Consider the following 23665-nt stretch of genomic DNA (forward strand, 5'->3'; position numbering starts at 1 on the left):
AAAGCGGTGGGGGGGTGGGGATGGTGGTTTGCTGAATTGGGTGATTGGGATTGACATGTATACACTGATGTGTATAAAACTGATGACTAATAAGAACCTGCTGTATAAAAAAATAAATAAAGTTAAATTAAAAAAAAAGAAGTTACAAAGATGTTACTGCTTTGAATTCATAGCCCTCTTCTTACCCACACATTTTCTGCCTTTGAGTTGATACCCAGGTTCACATCCACAGTGAAAACTTCCTATGGCATTGAAACAGTGGTGGTGACAGGGGCTGGATTCTTGACATTCATTAATATCTGTTAAAGAAAACAAAACTTGCTTTACATGCTGTTAGAAAACTTGGCTTAATTTATCCCAAATGTTAAATATTTTAGTGATCATGATGTTTAAGATCTTCCCTAAAAAGAATCCAATTGAAGTGCTCTCAAAGGATCTGCTAGATAATTGATAGAATTAACTGCTGGAGAGGGTTATTCTCTTCAACACTACTCCAAGGTAGAAGTTTGCTAGTGATTCAGAACTATGTTGATGCAAAACTTCTCTATTTTAACTATTTTATTTACCATATGGCTCCCATTCCAGTTTCTAGGAACTTTTAGCCCTGGAATGTTGTGGACAGACTGGAGTACTGAAGGTAGAAAAAAAAAAATAATAAAGTTAAGTCTTCTGCAAGAACTTTTGCAATTTGACCCTTCTTCCCAATTTTTGCTGCTATTAGTCTGATGCAGGTGTTTATTACCTTGCACTCAAATGACTGCAGCAACTTTAGCTTTTCTCCTCATTTGTAGTCACTGCCAAATTAATCTTCCTGAACACCATCTGGGTCATAGTGCAATGGAAAAAAAACCCTGCAGGCATGAATTTCCCAAACTTGTGTGCACCTGCCTGTATTTTGTAACTTCTCCCCTTTCCTTCCTTTCATTCCAGAAAAAGGGAGACCACTCCTTCCATTTAAGAAGAGTTCCTCTATTTGAGTTTTTGATCTCTGCAGCCCATCTCCTCCTTCTTCATCACGATGACTGTGGTCCACTGATCATGCCCTCCTCTTCTGTATTTTTAATGCCCTTCTCCTTACTGTCATCTTTCCCACAACCCTGTAGACATAATCAAATCTTTCCTATCCCAACAAAATTCCTCTCTCAGGTTTCTACTCACCTCAAGCTCCTGCCACTTTTCTATTGTTCTATTACAAACCGTCAAAAGAACAATCTCACCATATTTTAGGCTCTTCATGTTCTAATCTTACATTCCCAAGTTCGAGATTTCCAATGTCTTATTTTGTTCTTGTTTTCTATTTCAGATTTTCTAACTTAATCTTTCAAAATCTGTACATGTCACATAAATGCACAAATGTGATAACATGTTTTTTAAGTTTAATGTTTATTTTATATTGGGCTACAGTTGATTTACAATGTTGTGTTAGTTTCAGCTGTACAGCCAAGTGGTTCAGTTGCACATATACATATATCCATTCTTTTTCAGATTCTTTTCCCATATAGGTTATTACAGATTATTGAGTAGAGTTCCATGTGCTATACAGTAGGTCTTTTACAATTACCTATTTTATATATATTAGTGTGTATATGTTAATCCCAAACTTCTAATATATCCCTCCCCCCACCACCTCTCCCCTTTGGTAACCATAAGTTTGTTTTTGAAGTCTGTGAGTCTGTTTATTCTGCAAATAAGTTCATTTGTATCATCTTTTTAGATTCCACGTTATAAATGATACCATATACTATTTATCTTTCTCTTTCTGACTTACTTCACTTAGTATGATAATCTCTAGGTCCATCCATGTTGCTGCAAATGGCATTATTGCATTCTTTTTTATGGCTGAGTAATATTCCATTGTATATACGTGCCACATCTTCTTTACCCATTCCTCTGTCAATGGACATTTAGCCATTCCATATTTTGGCTATCGTAAATAGTGCTGCAATGAACATTGGGGTGCATGCATCTTTTCGAAGTATGGTTTTCTCTGGATATATGTATGGTTTCTCCATACAGTTTTCCATAGTGGTTGTACCAGTTTACATTCCTACCAACAGTGTAGGAGGGTTCCCTTTTCTCCACATCCTCTCTAGCATTTATTATTTGTAGACTTTTTAATGATGGCCATTCTGACTGGTGTGAGGTGATACCTCATTGGAGTTTTGGTTTGCATTACTCTAATAATTAGTGATATTTAGCATCTTTTCATGTGCTTTTTGGCCATCTTTATGTCTTCATTAGAGAAATGTATATTTAGATCTTCTGCCCATTTTTTGATTAGGTTGTTAGTTTTTTCATATTGAGCTGCATGAGCTGTTTGTATATTTTGAGGTTTATCCCTTGTTGGTCACTTTGTTTGTAAATATTTTCTCCCATTCTGTGCGTTGTGTTTTCATTTTGTTTATGATTTCCTTTGCTGTGCAAAACTTTTAAGTTTAATTAGGTCCTATTTGTTTATTTTTGCTTTTATTTTCATTACTCTAGGAGGTGGATCCAAAAAGATGTTGCTGTGATCTGTGTCAAAGAGTGTTCTTCCTATGTTTTCCTCTTAAGAGTTTTACAGTATCTCGTCCTACATTTAGGTCTTGAATTCATTTTGAGTTCATTTTTGTGTATGGTGTTAGAGAATGTTTTAATTTCATTCTTTTACATGTAGCTGTCCAGTTTTCCCAGCTCTACTTATTGAAGAGACTGTCTTTTTTCCATTGCATAGTCTTGCCTCCTTTTCACAGATTAATTGACCATAGGTTGTGTGGGTTTATTTCTGGGCTTTCTATCCTGTTCCACTGACCCATATTTCTGTTTTTGTGCCAGTACTATACTGTTTTGATTACGGTAGCTTTGTAGTATAGTTTGAAGTTAGGGAGCCTGATTCCTCCAGCTCTGTTTTTGTTTCTCAGGATTGCTTTGGCTATTCAGGGACTTTTGTGTTTCCATACAAATTAAAAATTTTTTTTGCTCTACTTCTGGGAAAAATGCCATTGGTAATTTGGTAGGGATTGCACTGAGTCTGTAGATAGCTCTGAGTAGTATAGTCATTTTGACAGTATTGATTCTTCCAATCCAAGACCACAGTATATCTTTCCATCTGTTTGTGCCATCTTCAATTTCTTTTATCAGCATTTTAGTTTTCAGAGTACAGGTCTTTTGCCTCCTTCGGTATGCTTATTCATAGGTATTTAATTCTTTTTGATGCGATGGTAAATGAGACTGTTTCCTTAATTTCTCTTTCTGATCTTTCATTGTTAGTGTATAGAAATGCAACAGATTTCTGTGTATTAATTTTGTATCCTGCAACTTTACCAAATTCATTGAGCTCTAGTAGTTTTCTGGTAGCAAAATCTTTAGGATTTTCTATGTATAGTATCACTTTACCTGCAAACAGTAACAGTTTTACTTTTTGGATTTTTTTACTCTTTGGATTTCCAATTTGGATTCCTTTTACTTCTTTTTATTCTCTGATTGCCATGGCTAGGACTTCTAAAAGTATATTGGATAAAAGTGGTGAGAGTGGACATCCTTGTCTTGTTCCTGACCTTAGAGGAATGCTTTCAGTTTTACCACTGAGTACAATGTTAGCTGTGGGTTTGTCATATATGGCCTTTCTACGTTGAGGTAGGTTCTCTCTATGCCCCCTTTCTGGATGGAGCATTTTTATCATAAAGGTGTGTTGAATTTTGTCAAAAGTTTTTCTGCATCTATGGAGATAATCGTATGGCTTTTATTCTTCAATTTATTACTGTGGTGTATCATACTGATTGATTTGTGCATACTGAAAAATCCTTGTATCCCTAGGATAAATCCCAGTTGATCATGGTGTATGATCCTTTTAATGTATTGTTGAATTCAGTCTGCTAGTGTTTTGTTGAGGATTTTTGCGTCTATGTACATCAGTGATATCGGCCTGTAATTTTCTTTTTTTGTAGTATCTTTATCTGGTTTTGGTATCAGGGTGATGCTGGACTTGTAGAATGAGTTTGGGAGTGTTACTTCTTCTGCAATTTTTTGAAACAGTTTCCAAAGGATATGTGTTAACTCTTCTCTAAATGTTTGACAGAATTTGCTTCTGAAGCCATCTGGTTCTGGACTTCTGTTTGTTGGAAGTTTTTACATCACAGTTTCAACTTCAGTACTTGTGATTGGTCTGTTCATATTTCCTATTTCTTCCTGATTCAGTCTTGGGAGATGGTACCTTCCTACGAATTCGTCTGTTTCTTCTAGGTTGTCCATTTTATTGGCATCTAGTTGCTTGTAGTAGTCTCAGGATCCTTTGTATTTCTGTGGTGCCCATTGTAACTTCTCCTTTTTCATTTCTAATTTTATTGATTTGGGCCCTTTCCCTTTTTTTTCTTGATGAGTCTGTCTAAAGTTTTATCAATTTTGTTCATCTTTTCAAAGAACCAGCTTTTAGTTTCTTTGATCTTTTCTATTGTTTTCTTCATCTCTATTTCATGTATTTCTGCTCTGATCTTTATGATTTCTTTTCTTTTACTAACTTTGGCTTTTGTTTGTTCTTCTTTTTCTAGGTGCTTTAGGTGTAAGGTTAGGTTGATTTTTTGAGATTTTTGTCTCTTGAGGTAACATTGTATTGCTATGAACTTCCCTCGTAAACTGCTTTTGCTGCATCCCAAAGTTGCTGGATTGTTGTGTTTCTGTTTTCATTTGTCTCTAGGTATTTTTTGATTTCCTCTTTGATTTCTTCAGTGATCCATTGGTTGTTTAGTAACATATTATCTAGCCTCCAGGTGTTTCTGTTTTTTGCAGTTTTTTTTCTTGTAGTTGATGTCTAATCTCATAGCATTGTGGTTGTTAAAGATGCTTAATTTCAGTTTTCTTAAATTTACTGAGGTTTGCTTTCTGGCACAGCATGTGATCTGTTGTGGAGTATGTTCCATGTGAACTTGAAAAGAATGTGTATTCTGCTGCTTTTGGATGGAGTGCTTAAATATTAAGTCCATCTTGTCTAATGTGTTATTTAAGGGCTGTGTTTCCTTATTGATTTTCTATCTGAGTGATCTGTCCGTTGAGGCAAGGGGGGTGTTAGAGTCCCCCACTACTATTGTGCTACTGTCGATTTCTCCTTTTATAGCTGTTAGCATCTGTCTTACATATTGAGGTGCTCCTATGTTGGGTGCATATATATTTACAATTGTTATATCTTCTTCTTGTATTGATTCCTTCATCATTATGTAGTGTCCTTCTTTGTCTCTTATAACAGTGTTTATTTTAAAGTCTATTTTGTCTGATATGAGTTTTGCTGCTCTAGTTTTCTTTTGATTTCTGTTTGCCTGGAATACCTTTTTCCAACCTCTCACTTTCAGTCTGTACATGTCCCTTAGTCTGAAGTGGGTTTCTTGTAGACAGCATATGTATGGGTCTTGCTTTTGTATCCATTAAGCCAATCTATGTGTTTTGGTTGGAGCATTTAATACATTTACATTTAAGGTAATTATCGATATTAATGTTCTTATTGCCATTTTGTTAATTGTTTTGGATTTGTTTTTATATGTCATTTTCCTTCATTTCTCTTTTGTTCTCTTCTGTTGTGATTTGATGACTATCTTAGAGTTGTGTTTGGATTGCTTTTTCTTTTTTGTATGTGTATCTATTGTAGATTTTTGGTTTGTGGTTACCATGAGGTTTTGATATAGCAATCTCTCTCTCTCTTTCTCTCTCTCTCTCTCTATAAGATTATTTTAAGTTGCTGGTCTCTGAATTTCAAATGCATTTCTAATGTACTGCATTTGTACTCTCCTCACGATTGCTGGTTTTGATGTCATATTTGTGTGTAGATGATTTGCTACCTTTACAGAATGTTTGCCTTTACTGGTGAGCTTTCCCATTCATAATTCTTTTGTTTCTAGTTGTGGCCTTTTCTTTTCTGCCTAAAGAAGTTCCTTTAGCATTTGTTGTAAAGCTGGTTTGGCGGTGCTAAATTCTCTTAACTTTTGCTTGTCTGTAAAGCTTCTGATTTCTCCGTTGAATCTGAACAAGAGCCTTGCTGGGTAGAGTATTCTTGGCTGTAGGTTTTTCCCTTTCATTACTTTAAATATATCGTGCCACTCCCTTCTGGCTTGCAGAGTTTCTGCTAAAACATCAGCTGATAACTGTATGGGGATTCCCTTGTATGTTATTTGTTGCTTTTAATATTTTCTCTTTGTGTTTAATTTTTGTCAAGTTGATTAATATGTGTCTTGGTGTGTTCCTCCTTGGGTTTATCTTGTATGGGACTCTGTGCTTCCTGGACTTGAGTGAGTGTTTCCTTTCCCATGTTAGTGAAGTTTTTGGCTATTATTTCTTCAAATATTTTCCCAGGCCCTTTCTCTCTCTTCTCCTTCTGGGACCCCTTTCATGCGAATGTTGGTGTGTTTAGTGTTGTCCCAGAGGTCTCTTAAACTGTCCTCATTTCTTTTCATTCTTTTTTCTTTATTATGTTCTGCAGCAGTGATTTCCACTAATCTCTCTTCCAGCTCACTTATTCGTTCTTCTGCCTCATTTATTCTGCTATTGATTCCTTCCAGTGTATTTTTCATTTCAGTTATTGTATTGTTCAACTCTGTTTGACTTTAAATCTTCTAGCTCTTTGCTAAACATTTCTTGTATCTCAGTCTGTGCCTCCATTGTTTTTCTGAGATCTTGGATAATCTTTACTCTCATTACTCTGAAGTCTTTTCAGGCAGATTGCCTATCTCCACTTCACTTAGTTGTTCTTCTGGGGTTTTATCTTGCTCCTGTGTCTGGAATATATTTCTGTTCCACCTCATTTTGTCTAACTTTCTGAGTTTGTGGTCTCCTTTTCTCAGGCTTCAGTACTGTAGTTCTTCTTGCTTCTGGTGTCTGCTCCTTGGTGGGTGAGGTTGGTCCAGAGGCTTGTGCAGGCTTCCTAATGGGAGGGACTGGTGCCTGCCCACTGGTGGTGGAGCTGGGTCTTGTCCTTCTGGGCAGGGCCATGTCAAGGGGTGTGTTTAAAGGTGGCTGTGGATTCAGGATGACTTTAGGCAGCCTTTCTGTCTGCTGATGGGTGGGGCTGTGTTCCTGTCTTGCTGGTTGTTTGGCCTGAGGTGTCCCAGCACTGGAGCCTACAGGCTGTTAGGTGGGGCCAGTTCTTGCTGCCAAGTCCTCTGGGAGAACTCGCATTGATGAATATTCCCTGGGGTCTTTGCCTCCAGTGTCCTTGCCCCCACAGTGAGCCACAGCTGACCCCCACCTCCCTGGGAGATCCTCCAAGACCTGCAGGTAGGTCTGGCTCAGGGTCCTATGTAGTCACTGCTTTGCCCTGGGTCCCAGTGCATGTGAAACCTTATGTGCACCCTTCAAGAGTGGAATCTCTGTTTCCCTCAGTCCTGTGGAGCTCCTGCACTCAAGCCCCAAAGGTGTTCAAAGCCAAATGTTCTGGGGGCTACTCCTCCCAATGCCAGACCCCCAGGCTGGGGAGCCTGATGGGGAGCTCAGAACTATCACTCCTGTGGGAGAACCTCTGTGATATAATTATTTTCCAGTTTGTGAGTCACCCACTCAGTGGGTATGGGGTTTGATTATATCATGGAAGCACCCCTTCTATCATCCTGTTGTGGCTTCTTCTTTGTCTTTGGATGTAGAATATCTTTTTTGGTAGGTTCTTTTGGTAGGTCATTTTTGTCGATGTTTCTTCAGCAGGTAGTCATGATTTTGGTGTTTTCACGAGAGGAGGTGAGCTCAAGTCCTTCCACTCTGCCATCTTGTCTCCTCCCTGATCTGTGATCACATACTTTTTTTAAAAAAATTTATTTATTTATTTATTTATGACTGTGTTGGGTCTTCGTTTCTGTGCGAGGGCTCTCTCTAGTTGCGGCAAATGGGGGCCACTCTTCATCGCGGTGCGCAGGCCTCTCACTATCGCGGCCTCTCTTGTTGTGGAGCACAGGCGCCAGATGCGCAGGCTCAGTAGTTGTGGCTCATGGGCCCAGTTGCTCCGCGGCATGTGGGATCCTCCCAGACCAGGGTTTGAACCCGTGTCCCCTGCATTGGCAGGCAGATTCTCAACCACTGCGCCACCAGGGAAGCCCTGATCATATACTTTTAAAAGATTTTCTTAGTGCAGTTTTTTCTTCTTCTTTCACTTGGCTTCCCTTGTCCTCCAAAGCCAACTTACATTAACAATCTAATACAAATAATAACATATCTCTTTTATATAAACCTATATCTCTTCCTAGATATATAAATCCATTTCCTTTTTCTTTGGTTATTGTTTGTTTTCCAGTCACATAATCTTTTCTACACAAGTTGCATACACTCTTTCATATCTTTGTGTTCTCACTCAACAACGCCTCATGGAAATTCTAAGCCAAACAGTTGTTGGCTATTTGTCTAAGCCAAACAGTTGAGCTTCATTCCATTCTTTTTAATGGCAGCATAGTGGTTCATGGTATAGATGTACCATAATTCATTCATTCTTTCTACTATTAAGAATTTCATTTTGCATCCAGTGTTTCTTCCTCTGGAAAATCCTGATAGCAGCTTTATTCATAATTGCTAAAATTCGTAAGTGCCAAGATGTCCTTCAGTAGAATGGATACATAAACTGTGGTACATTCATACAATGGATTATTTTTCAGCACTAAAAAGAAATAAGCTATCAAGCCATGAAAAGACATAGAAGAATCTTAAATGTACATTACTAAGTGAAAGACGCCAATCTGAAAAGGCTACGTACTGCATCATTCCAACTACATGACATTCTGGAAAAGGTAAAGCTAGAGAGACAATAAAAAGATGACGGGCTTCCCTGGTGGCACAGTTGTTAAGAATCCACCTGCCAGTGCAGGGGACATGGGTGTGAGCCCTGGTCCGGGAAGATCCCACATGCTGTGAAGCAACTAAGCCCGTGTGCCACAACTACTGAGCCTGCACACTACAACTACTGAAGCCTGCGTGCCTGGAGCCCAAGCTCTGAAACAAACAGAAGCCACTGCACTGCAACAAAGAGTAGCCTCCATTTGCTGCAACTAGAGAAAGCCTGGCGCAGCCAAAAAATAAATAAATTTATATATATATATATATATAAAGATGAGTGGTTTCTGGAGGTTGGGGGAGGAAAGGATGACTAGGTGGAACACAGAAGATTTTTAGGGCAAGGAAACTATTGTGTATGATACTATAATGGAGGATATATGACGTTATTCATTTGTCTAAACCCATAGAATAAACAACACCAGGAGTGAATCCTAATGTAAACAATGGACTTTGGGTGCTAATTATGTGTTAATGTAGGTTTATCCCTGGTTAAAAAAAAAAAAAAAAGTACCAGTCTGGTGCAGGATGTTGGTAGCAGGGGAGGCTATGCATGAGTTGGGGCAGGGAGAATATGGAAAATCTCTTTACGTTCTACTCAAATTTGCTGTGAATCTAAAACTGCTCTAAAATAATAAGTTCTATTAAAAAAGTCCTGCAGTAAATATTCAGTCTTATGAAATGAGTTTTATTAAATAGATTCTATTAAGATCATGCTGTATGATCTCTTCTCTCAAATATTACAGGCAAGTTTTATTCAAAACCACTTTGTTACAAATATTTAAAATAGCCATGGCATACTACATTTAAACATTTTACTAAGAAGCTCAATCTATCAAAGAGAGTTTACTCTAAGTGATTCAACAGGCAGGGGTTTTAATCTGTAATACAATGAAGATAAGCAAGGGCCTCCATTTGTATACCTTGACAACTCAGCCCATCATTGGTTCTTCGAAAGCCAATTCCACAGCGGACCACACAGTGATAGGATCCAATGGTATTGTCACAATCCTGACCAGCATGGCAAGTGTGTCCACTCAAAGCACACTCATCAATATCTGCAACAAAGTGAGTCATTCAACTAGGGGGAACTGAAGAAAACCAACCAAAGAACCTGTTGTGAAACAGGGATAGGAAAAGCAATGAATGACACTTGAAATATACAAGAGCAAAAATGGCGAATTTTGGGAGTGTGTCATTTCAGGTGGGTTGAGTAGCTGACAAGCTCATAGCAGGACAGTGTGATGTCTTCACAGACCAAGCCATCCAACAGACCACTTATAAATTAGGTGGCTGAAAAAAGGTACTTCTCCTTTCTGACATCTCAGTTTTTTCATCTGTAAAATCAGGATAATAATACCCACCTCTCAGCATTGCTTTGAAAATTAAATAATGTTTATGAGGTGCCCAGTCCATACTGGACATTCCATAAAAGTTACTCCTATGCCCCTGCTCTCTCTCCCTTTAGCATTTAGAAGGGGGTCTCCTTGGGCATAGAGGGAGAAATCCTTCCTTCTTTTCATCATTTTTAGTTTATTATACAACTAGGCTTTTATACAAGTTCTAACTTTGAAGCATACCTGGAATCTGATAGAAAAGTGCATTTTTCTTTAACGTACCATGATTGTGCAATTTACTAAATTTCTTTATAACCTCTTCCTTCCTACTTTTATCCCTGTAAAAGGAGTATGGTAATAGTCCTGCCTGCCTCTTCTCATTGCGTTGTGGGGATTGAGTGAGTCACTACAGGCATTCCTGCCCACAGAGCACCCCATATGAAGGCAGTGTGTGAGCAGTATTCCCTCTTCCTTACTTTTTCAACTTAATGAAGGTGGGGGTAGAAAGAGTAGGAAAGAAGAGCACTGGTCTACCACGCTTTTCCTAGGTCAGAGACTGCCATGTCCACTGCTTAAATGTGTTGATTAGACTTAGCTTTGTGACTACCTTGACAAGTTCTTCCATCCACAGCTATAGTGAGGCCTTTTGGGCAGGAGCAATAATAAGTTCCCATGGCATTGTGACAGATATGGGAGCAGGGATTCCCTGCTGCACATTCATCTTCATCTGAAAGAAGAAACAAAAAGACCCAATTAGTATGAAGAAGCCCTACTTTCAAGGAGTTATTAAAGTTGGTGAAAAGAGTTGCTTATAGAGGCCAATGAATGAATCAAATGTAACAGGAAATGCTCTAAGTGCCACAGGATGGAAACACAAAATAAAAATTAATTTGGGGTCCTCAAATTATCTGAGAGTGAATAAATGGTTAGATTAATTCTAAAACAACAATGATGACAGCTAAGATATAATAATTTATTGTGATCTAAATGCTTTTTACCTACATTAACTCATTCCTCAACATTCCTAGGAGCTAAGTATTTTTATTCCTATCTTCATTTGCATGATAAAACTGAGGAACAAAGGTTAAGTAAATTGCTCAAGGTCACATAGGTTATTATTCGAAGAGCTGGGATTTGAACCTGGGCAGAAGAGGTTAAGTAAATTGCTCAAGGTCACATAGGTCATTATTTGCAGAGCTGGGATCTGAACCTGGGCAGTGTAGTTTCTAAAGACCACCTTTTTACCACTATACTACATTACATTGCCTATCAGCAAAAAGAAAGACACTATGGGGCTTCCCTGGTGGCTCAGTGGTTAAGAATCTGCCTGCCAGTGCAGGGGACAGGGGTTTGAGCCCTGATCCAGAAGATCCCACATGCTGCAGAGCAACTAAGCCCGTGTGCCACAACTACTGAGACTGCACTCTAGAGCCCATGAGCCACAACTACTGAAGCCCACATGCCTAGAGCCCGTGCTCTGCAACAAGAGAAGCCACCACAATGAGAAGCCCGTGCACCGCAACAAAGAGTAGCCCCCACTTGCTGCAACTAGAGAAAGCCCATGTGCGGCAACAAAGACCCAACGCAGCCAAAAATAAAATAAATAAATTTATTAAAAAAAAAAAGAAAAGCAAGGCACTATGTATGCTAACTTGAGCTCCTCAAGTCATTTACTTAGCTATTTACTTATCCGTGACCCTCTTGCACAGGTACTTGGATGGCACAAGGCTGGTTTAGTCATTAGTCCTCCACCCACAATCCAGCCCTATCCTACGATTAAGCAATTCTCAGGTTAGGTGACTTAGAGTTGAATTACTGCTGTTCCACATTCATGGCAATCAGGTGGCCAGACGAAGTCCAGTGTTTTGTCCCTGTGTTCCCTCTACCCCTTTACTTGATCATGATCCTTGACACACTTGATTGTGGACTAATCGGAAGAGCAAGGGCTTTGTATCTATCTTAAATTCAAATCTAGCTCTGCCACTAGATAGCTGAGTGATCTTAGGCAGTTAACTTCTTCACATCTCAATTTCTTCACCTGTAAAATGGGACATTTATAGGACTGTTGTGATTCTTAAATACCTAGCAAAATGACAGTAAATGTCTATTAAATGGTAGCATTAACAGCTTAATAAAAAATAAAAATGAATAATTTATTTCCATACTTACCAGCACAAAAGGGTCCAACTGAATCTAAGGCAAACCCAGAGGGGCACTGATTACTGCGATCTCCTACCATAGAGAGAAAAGCAAAATTAACTGGCTTGTTAGAACATTAGCATCTTGTTTCTCCCCAGGACCATCTTCTCTGGGAACATATGCCAAGGATGGAACACATGACACAGCAAATGCAATAGGTGAAAACAAGCAGAATGGAAAAGTTTTACTGTTTCTCAACCAAGAACTAAGTGAATCACAATACAGAGATTGTTGGCAAGCAGCCAGCCACTGGAAGCAGATTTTCTGTTTAAGTTGTTTACATTAATCAAAAGAAAATTAATTACTCTTTGATAATGAAAAAGGATCCAAATCAATATGAATGCCAGGCATAACCACAGGCAAAGTCCTATTCTTCCAGCCATTTACTTATTCTGTTTGTTCTAGAAGTAGGATTGCTATTTTGAAGCCACTTAAAATAACTTATGCCAGTGAAAAACAAACTCTAGTGAAGAAACCCTCTCCTTTTGTAGATCTCCTCCATTTGTACTGTGAAGAATCTGGGTCTAAGTCCTCCTAGGTGTAACCAAGTGTTTTCCTTCCTGGTAGTCAAAGCAAGAAGAAACAGGCATATCATTATAGCAATAGAATAGATTTAAGTTAGATGTCAGAAAAAAAACTATTAACAAGAATAAATAGGTTAGGGAATCTCCTTGGAAAGTAACTCTGTTTTGACTGGTGTTAAGCCGTTTAGCAAATATTTTTCAAACGTTATTGAGATGCAAAAACTTAAATGAAACATTTTTCAAGTTAACAAAGTAATCTCACACACACACACACACACACATACCTTAAAAGACAATCATTGATATAACAGGTATAGCAGATTTCTCTCAAGGGAAATTTTATGTTCAGTTCATATTCAATCTCTTAGAAATTATCTTAGATTTTCCTTCAATTCTAAATGCATGAAACTGTTTATTTTTACTATTGTTTTAGGTGCTCTTCATAGAGGGAGTCTGGGCATTCATTAATTTTTCAGATTCATTCGACTTTGGAGAGTCTCAATTACAATATTATTTAAGCCCTGCTGAGAACATGAAACTGTTCAAAACTCTTCTGTACATTTATATATTTGGAGGGTGGAAGAAACATGCTCCAATGAAAATATTTCCTTGACTAGAAAGCTAGAGCCCTACTTGCTATTTCTAGGCAATCAAATTGCTATAAACCATGAAGCGAAAGCAGAGAGGTTCATGATCCATTTCCACCCTGAGTGTAAACATGACCCTGAGAGCATCCAAGCCTTCCTGCACCTTCAAGGGAATGGGGACAGGATGGATGGGATAGAAACGTCCGGAGCATGTTGCCAAATGATTGTTGAGTGTCATACAGTACTGTGAGCTTCATGTGCTGTATTTCGAATGAAACCTCAGAACTGCCCTACTCCCATCATAACCAATTTTCAGATGAAGAATCTGAGACTGAGGACATGTAAACTGCTTAAAGTCAAAGTGCTAATATAATCTGGAGCAAGGATTTAGATGCAAGTCTGTGGGACTTTCAACCACTGAACTCAAGAATACAATTCAGGTGGTGATTATAATTCATGCTTCCTTTTTATTTACTATTCAAACATTCCTTAATGAAGCCAGTATGTTGTGTACAGCACTGTGTTGGGGACGTAGTTGTGGAAAAATGTGTAACGTAAACATGAATTATTATCTGATAGAAGCTTTAGATTTCTGGTTCTAAATGGGGAGATATCTTCCATGGAGTGGCATCTGGAAAGGTTTTTGGGAGAGACTTGGGTTGTCATTATAATGACATGATTTAATAGGGAAGCCTATTTAAATTTAGGGAGTGGGGAAGACCCTGGGGAAGGTTTTAAGTATTGCAATGTGTGGGATAACGATGCAAGATGAAGATGTGTCCCTTGCCCTGAAAAATTGTCGTGGAAGCGAGAAAGCTGTTTGTAATTATCTAAGGCTAGAACCCATCTTCCATATATTAAACGGTTTCTTTGTGTGATTAAAATATACAATGAACTTTCCAGAAATGCAGCTGTCATATAAATGGGTGGTTGATTGTACATTGTTTTATTCAGAACATTACCAAGAATTACTCAATGTTTTTTAAAAAAATCACACTGGGCCTCTAAATATTGGTTTAGCCATGTAAATACTTCTCTCTTAACTTCCAGTGTAGTAATGTCTAAAGATTTTTCATATTGAAATACATAATATTTTGTTATCAACTATTTTCCTTTTATTTATTCTTTCTGTTGTAATTAAATCATGTTATTTTGAATTATATTATGATTTACTTTTTGACATAGTAGGGAGACAATACAAAATATTTGTTTGTGTTACAGTAATGTATAATTGTAGAAACTTTAAAAAGTATAAAATTCCCTGTAACCTTGTCACTTGGAACAAACTACTGCCAAGATTTTGGTGCTTTTCCCTGCAGTCACTTCCATCAGTATATACTTCAAAAAATTAAGTTAGGATCCTTTACAGACTAACAGTTGCCAAACTTTACTGATTGTAAAATCTCTTGGAGAGCTTATTAAAAATATAGATCCCTCTGGTCCTACCCCAGTCAGAATTGCCAAGGAAGAAGCCTGGGAATCTGTGTTTTTAACCAGTATAAAGGTTTCCTTACAATCACTGTGATGTGGGCAACCCAGGTTTGGATCATATTGTGTACTATTTTTCAATGATTGTTATGTCATGTACATTCTCCTTTGTCACTTGTTTATAGCTATATTGTCAGTACCTAGAGCAGTATCTGGTATACAGTAGGTACTCAATAAATATTTTTAAATGAATAAATAAGCAACCATTAGAATACTTTTGAAGGAATATTTAGTTTAAGAGTTTATCATACATCTGTGCCATCATTTACATATTTACCTCTTTCAGGACATTTATTCTTGGCCATTTCTGTGATTTTCTTAGGGCAGACTCCTAGAATGAGATAACTAAAAAGATGTGAACATTTGAGAGGCTACTGATACATACTGTTTTCCAGAAATGTCAAATCTACAATCTCTGCTGGCAGTGTAGGAGGGTATTTGTTTCCTATACCTCTCCACTACTGAGTGGTTAGCCTATATTTTAATCTCTGACAATGATAACTGGAAAACGGAACCTCATTGTTTTAATTTACATTTCTTTGCTTATTAATGAGGTACAGTTTTTCACATTTATTTTGTCATTATTATTTCTTCCTTTGTGAATTTCCTGTTCACAGATTATGTATTTTTCTATTGGGGTATTTGCCTTTTTCTTATTGATTTTTAAGGTTCTTATATATATTAAGGGTAATCATAGTTGTCCATAATATGTAATGCAAATAAGTTTAAATATACACAAAGAAAAACTATATATTTTGTTTTTCTCCAATGAGGAAGCTTTAAAAATTTTATTTGTAGTTAAATTTCTTTTATCTCCTTCTGATTAATTTGCAAAACTATAAATATTTTTTATAACTATATTTTGGAAATAATTTAATTTTAAAGATATGAATTCATATAATTTTTTAAAATTTCTATATTTGTGAATTGTCTTGACTAGTAGTTTCCAAATGCCAGAGTAAAGACCGCTTACAATAGAATCATTTAATTTTAAAGATATAAATTCATATAATTTTTAAATATTTCTATATTTGTGAATTGTCTTGACTAGTAGTTTCCAAATGCCAGAGTAAAGACCGCTTACAATAGAATCATTTAATTTTAAAGATATGAATTGATATAATTTTAAAAAATTTCTATATTTGTGAATTGTCCTGACTAGTAGTTTCCAATGCCAGAGTAAAGACCGGTAACAATAGAATCATTTAGGGGCTGTGTTAAAAATACAGACTCCAAGGCCCTACCTTAGACTAGCTAAACTAAAATCTCTGTACCTAGAAATCTGAACTTTTTTCAAGCTCTCTGCAATTCCAATTGCATTGTAACCATAGGTTTAGTCTAGACCCAACAAAGAGAAAGAACATGCTGGTCAAGCAGCTAAGAATGCAAGCTTGCTCCCTGGTGGTCAAAGAAATTGCAGGTACACAATTCTTGCAACTCACAGGAACAATATCAACAACAAATGGGCACCTACATCAGATGTAATTCATAGAATCATAGCATCCAAGGATAGTAAGGGGTTTTAAATGTCCTATAATGTTTCCTTCTATTGTGGGACCCAAGTCCCAAGGAAGGTCTTAAACCATAAAGACCTTCAAGCACGACTGGGTAGAAAGTGTACATGACTTTTCAAAAATCACTTTAATGTCTCTGGTCCCAGATGATATAAATTCATTTTTTTTTTTTTAAACATCTTTATTGGAGCATAATTGCTTTACAATGGTATGTTAGTTTCAGCTTCACAACAAAATGAATCAGTTATATATATACATATGTTCCCATATCTCTTCCTGCTTGCGTCACCCTCCCTCCCACCCTCCCTATCCCACCCCTCCAGGCGGTCACAAAGCACCGAGCTGATCTCCCTGTGCTATGCGGCTGCTTCCCACTAGCTATCTACCTTACGTTTGGTAGTGTATACATGTCCATGCCTCTTTATTGCTTTGTCACCGTTTACCCTTCCCCCTCCCCATAGCCTCAAGTCCATTCTCTAGTAAGTCTGTGACTTTATTCCTGTTTCACCCCTAGGTTTTTCATGACATTTTTTTTTCTTAAATTCCATATATATGTGTTAGCATACGGTATTTGTCTTTCTCTTTCTGACTTACTTCACTCTGTATGACAGACTCTAGGTCTATCCACCTCATTACAAATAGCTCAATTTCGTCTCTTTTTATGGCTGAGTAATATTCCATTGTATATATGTGCCACATCTTCTTTATCCATTCATCCGATGATGGACACTTAGGTTGTTTCCATCTCTGGGCTATTGAAAATAGAGCTGCAATGAACATTTTGGTACATGACTCTTTTTGAATTATGGTTTTCTCAGGGTATATGCCCAGTAGTGGGATTGCTGGGTCATATGGTAGTTCTATTTGTAGCTTTTTAAGGAACCTCCATACTGTTCTCCACAGTGGCTGTATCAATTTACATTCCCACCAACAGTGTAAGAGGGTTCCCTTTTCTCCACACCCTCTCCAGCATTTATTGTTTCTAGATTTTTTGATGATGGCCATTCTGACTGGTGTGAGATGATATCTCATTGTAGTTTTGATTTGCATTTCTCTAATGATTAGTGATGTTGAGCATTCTTTCATGTGTTTGTTGGCACTCTGTATATCTTCTTTGGAGAAATGTCTATTTAGGTCTTCTGCCCATTTTTGGATTGGGTTGTTTGTTCTTTTGTTATTAAGCTGCATGAGCTGCTTATAAATTTTGGAGATTAATCCTTTGTCAGTTGCTTCATTTGCAAATATTTTCTCCCATTCTGAGGGTTGTCTTTTGGTCTTCTTTATGGTTTCCTTTGCTGCGCAAAAGCTTTTAAGTTTCATTAGGTCCCATTTGTTTACTTTTGTTTTTATTTCCATTTCTCTAGGAGGTGGGTCAAAAAGGATCTTGCTGTGATTTATGTCATAGAGTGTTCTGCCTATGTTTTCCTCTAAGAGTTTGATAGTTTCTGGCCTTACATTTAGGTCTTTAATCCATTTTGAGCTTATTTTTGTGTATGGTGTTAGGGAGTGATCTAATCTCATACTTTTACATGTAGCTGTCCAGTTTTCCCAGCACCACTTATTGAATAGGCTGTCCTTTCTCCACTGTACATTTCTGCCTCCTTTGTCAAAGATAAGGTGACCATATGTGCGTGGGTTTATCTCTGGGCTTTCTATCCTGTTCCATTGATCTATATTTCTGTTTTTGTGCCAGTACCATACTGTCTTGATTACTGTAGCTTTGTAGTATAGTCTGAAGTCAGGAAGCCCGATTCCTCCAGCTCCATTTTTCGTTCTCAAGATTGCTTTGGCTATTCGGGGTCTTTTGTGTTTCCATACAAATTGTGAGATTTTTTGTTCTAGTTCTGTGAAAAATGCCAGTGGTAGTTTCATAGGGATTGCATTGAATCTGTAGATTGCTTTGGGTAGTAGAGTCATTTTCACAATGTTGATTCTTCCAATCCAAGAACATGGTATATCTCTCCATCTATTTGTATCATTTTTAATTTCTTTCATCAGTGTCTTATAATTTTCTGCATACAGGTCTTTTGTCTCCTTAGGTAGGTTTATTCCTAGGTATTTTATTCTTTTTGTTGCAATGGTAAATGGGAGTGTTTTCTTGATTTCACTTTCAGATTTTTCATCCTTAGTGTATAGGAATGCCAGAGATTTCTGTGCATTAATTTTGTATCCTGCTACTTTACCAAATTCATTGATTAGCTCTAGTAGTTTTCTGGTAGCATCTTTAGGATTCTGTATGTATAGTATCATGTCATCTGCAAACAGTGACAGCTTTACTTCTTCTTTTCCGATTTGGATTCCTTTTATTTCCTTTTCTTCTCTGATTGCTGTGGCTAAAACTTCCAAAACTATGTTGAATAAGAGTGGTGAGAGTGGGCAACCTTGTCTTGTTCCTGATCTTAGTGGAAATGCTTTCAGTTTTTCACCATTGAGGACGATGTTGGCTGTGGGTTTGTTATATATGGCCTTTATTATGTTGAGGAAAGTTCCCTCTATGCCTACTTTCTGCAGGGTTTTTATCATAAATGGGTGTTGAATTTTGTCAAAAGCTTTCTCTGCATCTATTGAGATGATCATATGGTTTTTCTCCTTCAATTTGTTAATATGGTGTATCACGTTGATTGATTTGCGTATATTGAAGAATCCTTGCATTCCTGGAATAAACCCCACTTGATCATGGTGTATGATCCGTTTAATGTGCTGTTGGATTCTGTTTGCTAGTATTTTGTTGAGGATCTTTGCATCTATGTTCATCAGTGATATTGGCCTGTAGTTTTCTTTCTTTGTGACATCATTGTCTGGGTTTGGTATCAGGGTGATGGTGGCCTCGTAGAATGACTTTGGGAGTGTTCCTCCCTCTGCTATATTTTGGAAGAGTCTGAGAAGGATAGGTGATAGCTCTTCTCTAAATGTTTGATAGAATTCGCCTGTGAAGCCATCTGGTCCTGGGCTTTTGCTTGTTGGAAGATTTTTAATCACAGTTTCAATTTCAGTGCTTGTGATTGGTCTGTTCATATTTTCTATTTCTTCCTGATTCAGTCTTGGCAGGTTGTGCCTTTCTAAGAATTTGTCCATTTCTTCCAGGTTGTCCATTTTATTGGCATAGAGTTGCTTGTAGTAATCTCTCATGATCTTTTGTATTTCTGCAGTGTCAGTTGTTACTTCTCCTTTTTCATTTCTAATTCTATTGATTTGAGTCTTCTCCCTTTTTTTCTTGATGAGTCTGGCTAATGGTTTATCAATTTTGTTTATCCTTTCAAAGAACCAGCTTTTAGTTTTATTGATCTTTGCTATCGTTTCCTTCATTTCTTTTTCATTTATTTCTGATCTGATTTTTATGATTTCTTTCCTCCTGCTAACTTTGGGGTTTTTTTGTTCTTCTTTCTCTAATTGCTTTAGGTGCAAGGTTAGGTTGTTTATTCGAGATGTTTCCTGTTTCTTAAGGTAAGATTGTATTGCTATAAACTTCCCTCTTAGAACTGCTTTTGCTGCATCCCATAGGTTTTGGGTCATCGTGTCTCCATTGTCATTTGTTTCTAGGTATTTTTTGATTTCCCCTTTGATTTCTTCAGTGATCACTTCGTTATTAAGTAGTGTATTGTTTAGCCTCCATGTGTTTGTATTTTTTACAGATCTTCTCCTGTGATTGATATCGAGTCTCATAGCGTTGTGGTCGGAAAAGATACTTGATACAATTTCAATTTTCTTAAATTTACCAAGGCTTGATTTGTGACCCAAGATATGATCTATCCTGGAGAATGTTCCATGAGCACTTGAGAAAAACGTGTATTCTGTTGTTTTTGGATGGAATGTCCTATAAATATCAATTAACTCCATCTCATTTAATGTATCATTTAAAGCTTGTGTTTCCTTATTTATTTTCATTTTGGATGATCTGTCCATTGGTGAAAGTGGGGTGTTAAAGTTCCCTACTATGAATGTGTTACTGTCGATTTCCCCTTTTATGGTTGTCAGTATTTGCCTTATGTATTGAGGTGCACCTATGTTGGGTGCATAAATATTTACAATTGTTATATCTTCTTCTTGGATCGATCCCTTGATCATTATGTAGTGTCCTTCTTTGTCTCTTCTAATAGTCTTTGTTTTAAAGTCTATTTTGTCTGATATGAGAATTGCTACTCCAGCTTTCTTTTGGTTTCCATTTGCATGAAATACCTTTTTCCATCCCCTTACTTTCAGTCTGTATGTGTCTCTAGGTCTGAAGTGGGTCTCTTGTAGACAGCAAATATATGGGTCTTGTTTTTGTATCCATTCAGCCAATCTGTGTCTTTTGGTGGGAACATTTAGTCCATTTACATTTAAGGTAATTATCGATATGTGTGTTCCCATTCCCATTTTCTTAATTGTTTTGGGTTTGTTATTGTAGGTCTTTTCCTTCTTTTGTGTTTCTTGCCTAGAGAAGTTCCTTTAGCAGTTGTTGTAGAGCTGGTTTGGTGGTGCTGAACTCTCTCAGCTTTTGCTTGTCTGTAAAGGTTTTAATTTCTCCATCAAATCTGAATGAGATCCTTGCTGGGTAGAGTAATCTTGGTTGCAGGTTTTTCTCCTTCAACACTTTCAATATGTCCTTCCACTCCCTTCTGGCTTGCAGAGTTTCTGCTGAAAGATCAGCTGTTAACCTTATGGGGATTCCTTTGTGTGTTATTTGTTGTTTTTCCCTTGCTGCTTTTAATATGTTTTCTTTGTATTTAATTTTTGACAGTTTGATTAATATGTGTCTTGGCGTATTTCTCCTTGGATTTATCCTGTATGGGACTCTCTGTGCTTCCTGGACTTGATTAACTATTTCCTTTCCCATATTAGGGAAGTTTTCAACTATAATCTCTTCAAATATTTTCTCAGTCCCTTTCTTTTTCTCTTCTTCTTCTGGAACCCCTATAATTCGAATGTTGGTACGTTTAATGTTGTCCCAGAGGTCTCTGAGACTGTCCTCAGTTCTTTTCATTCTTTTTTCTTTATTCTGCTCTGCAGTAGTTATTTCCACTATTTTATCTTCCAGGTCACTTATCCGTTCTTCTGCCTCAGTTATTCTGCTATTGATCCCATCTAGAGTACTTTTAATTTCATTTATTGTGTTGTTCATCGTTGCTTGTTTCATCTTTAGTTCTTCTAGGTCCTTGTTTACTGATTCTTGCATTTTTCCATTCTATTGTCCATTCTATCTATCTCCAAGATTTCGGATCAACTTTACTATCATTATTCTGAATTCTTTTTCAGGTAGACTGCCTATTTCCTCTTCATTTGTTAGGTCTGATGGGTTTTTATCTTGCTCCTTCATCTGCGGTGTGTTTTTCTGTCTTTTCATTTTGCTTATCTTACTGTGTTTGGGGTCTCCTTTTTTGCAGGCTGAAGGTTCGTAGTTCCTGTTGTTTTTTGTGTCTGTCCCCAGTGGCTAAGGTTGGTTCAGTGGGTTGTGTAGGCTTCCTGGTGGAGGGTACTAGTGCCTGTGTTCTGGTGGATGAGGATAGATCTTGTCTTTCTGGTGGGCAGGTCCACGTCTGGTGGTGTGTTTTGGGGTGTCTGTAGACTTATTATGATTTTGGGCCGCCTCTCTGCTAATGGGTGGGGTTGTGTTCCTGTCTTGCTAGTTGTTTGGCATAGGATGTCCAGCACTGTAGCTTGCTGGTCGTTGAGTGGAGCTGGGTGCTGGTGTTGAGATGGAGATCTCTCGGAGATTTTTGCTGTTTGATATTATGTGCAGCTGGGAGGTCTCTTGTGGATCAGTGTCCTGAAGTTGGCTCTCCCACCTCAGAGGCACAGCACTGACTCCTGGCTGCAGCACCAAGCGCCTTTCATCCACAGGGCTCCTTAATTTGGGATGATTCGTTGTCTATTCAGGTATTCCACATATGCAGGGTATATCAAGTTGATTGTGGAGCTTTAATCCGCTGCTTCTGAGGCTGCTGGGAGAGATTTCCCTTTCTCTTCTTTGTTCTCACAGTTCCCAGGGGCTCAGCTTTGGATTTAGCCCCGCCTGTGCGTGTAGGTCGCCGGAGGGCGTCTGTTCTTTGCTCAGACAGGACGGGGTTAAAGGAGCCGCTGATTCGGAGGCTCTGGCTCACTCAGGCCCGGGGGTAGGGAGGGGCACGGAGTGTGGGGTGGGCCTGCGCGGCAGAGGCCGGCGAGACGTTGCAGCCTGAGGCGCGCCTGTGCGTTCTCCCGGGGGAGTTGTCCCTGGATCCCGGGACCCTGGCAGTGGCGGGCTGCACAGCCTCCCCGGAAGGGCGTGTGGCTAGTGACCTGTGTTCGCACACAGGCCTCCCGGTGGCGGCAGCAGCGGCCCTAGCGTCTCATGTCTGTCTCTGGGCTCCGCACTTTTAGCCGCGGCTCGCGCCCGTCCCTGGAGCTCTCTCAAGCAGCGTTCTTAATCCCCTCTCCTCGTGCACCAGGAAACAAAGAGGGACATAAAAGTCTCTTGCCTCTTCGGCAGTTCCAGACTTCTCCCCAGACTCTCTCCCGGCCAGCCGCGGTGCACTAACGCCCTGCAGGCTGTGTTCACGCCGCCAACCTCAGTCCTCTCCCGGCGCTCCGACAAAAGCCGGAGCTTCAGCTCCCAGTCCCGCCCGCCCCGGCGGGCGAGCAGACAAGCCTCTCGGCTGGCGAGTTCCGGTCGGCCCGATCCTCTGCGCTGGAATCTGTCCGCTTTGCCCTCCGCACCCCTGTTGCTGTGCTCTCCTCCGCGGCTCCCAAGCTCCCCCACTCCGCCTCCCGAAGTCTCCACCCGCGAAGGGGCTTCCTAGTGTGTGGACACTTTTCCTCCTTCACAGCTCTCTCCCGCTGGTGCAGGACCCGTCCCTGTCCTTTTGTCTCTGTTTAGTTTTTTCTTTTGCCCTACCCAGGTACGTGGGGGGTTTCTTGCCTTTTGGGAGGTCTGAGGTCTTCTGCCAGCGTTCAGTAGATGCTCTGTAGGAGTTGTTCCACGCGTAGATGTATTTCTGGTGTATCTGTGGGGAGGAACGTGATCTCCGCGTCTTACTCTTCCGCCATCTTCCCGGAAGTCTAAATTCATTTTTAACTAAAGTCTTGTGCTAAGTTATCTTTTAAAAAATTATATGGAGTACTGGAAAAAGTAGAAACAGAGGTTAACTTTGAAAAGTAAGTATTACTGGGGAAAAGAAAACATAATTCTTCATTCCAGTGGCTCTTTTCTTTTGTCCAAGTTACCTTAACACGCATGACAATAGTAAAATGAGGTGGTGGTGACATGTGGTTGGAGTAGGTGTAGGGCT

General features: G+C 38.7%; 1 protein-coding gene across 1 annotated transcript in view; it reads right to left on the minus strand.

Annotated features, from left to right (window-relative positions):
• Nucleotides 1-23665, minus strand: part of HMCN1 (hemicentin 1) — a 534342-nt gene that overhangs the window by 41814 nt on the left and 468863 nt on the right. Inside the window, exons 98-101 of the mRNA XM_004275232.3 lie at nt 12276-12338; nt 10714-10833; nt 9693-9827; nt 186-299 (exon numbers count right to left, since the gene is read on the minus strand). Of these exons, the coding sequence (XP_004275280.1) occupies nt 186-299; nt 9693-9827; nt 10714-10833; nt 12276-12338 (432 nt within the window). The remainder of the gene's footprint in view (nt 1-185; nt 300-9692; nt 9828-10713; nt 10834-12275; nt 12339-23665) is intronic.

Source organism: Orcinus orca, chromosome 1 (assembly GCF_937001465.1).
Source record: "Orcinus orca chromosome 1, mOrcOrc1.1, whole genome shotgun sequence".
NCBI lineage: Eukaryota > Metazoa > Chordata > Mammalia > Artiodactyla > Delphinidae > Orcinus > Orcinus orca.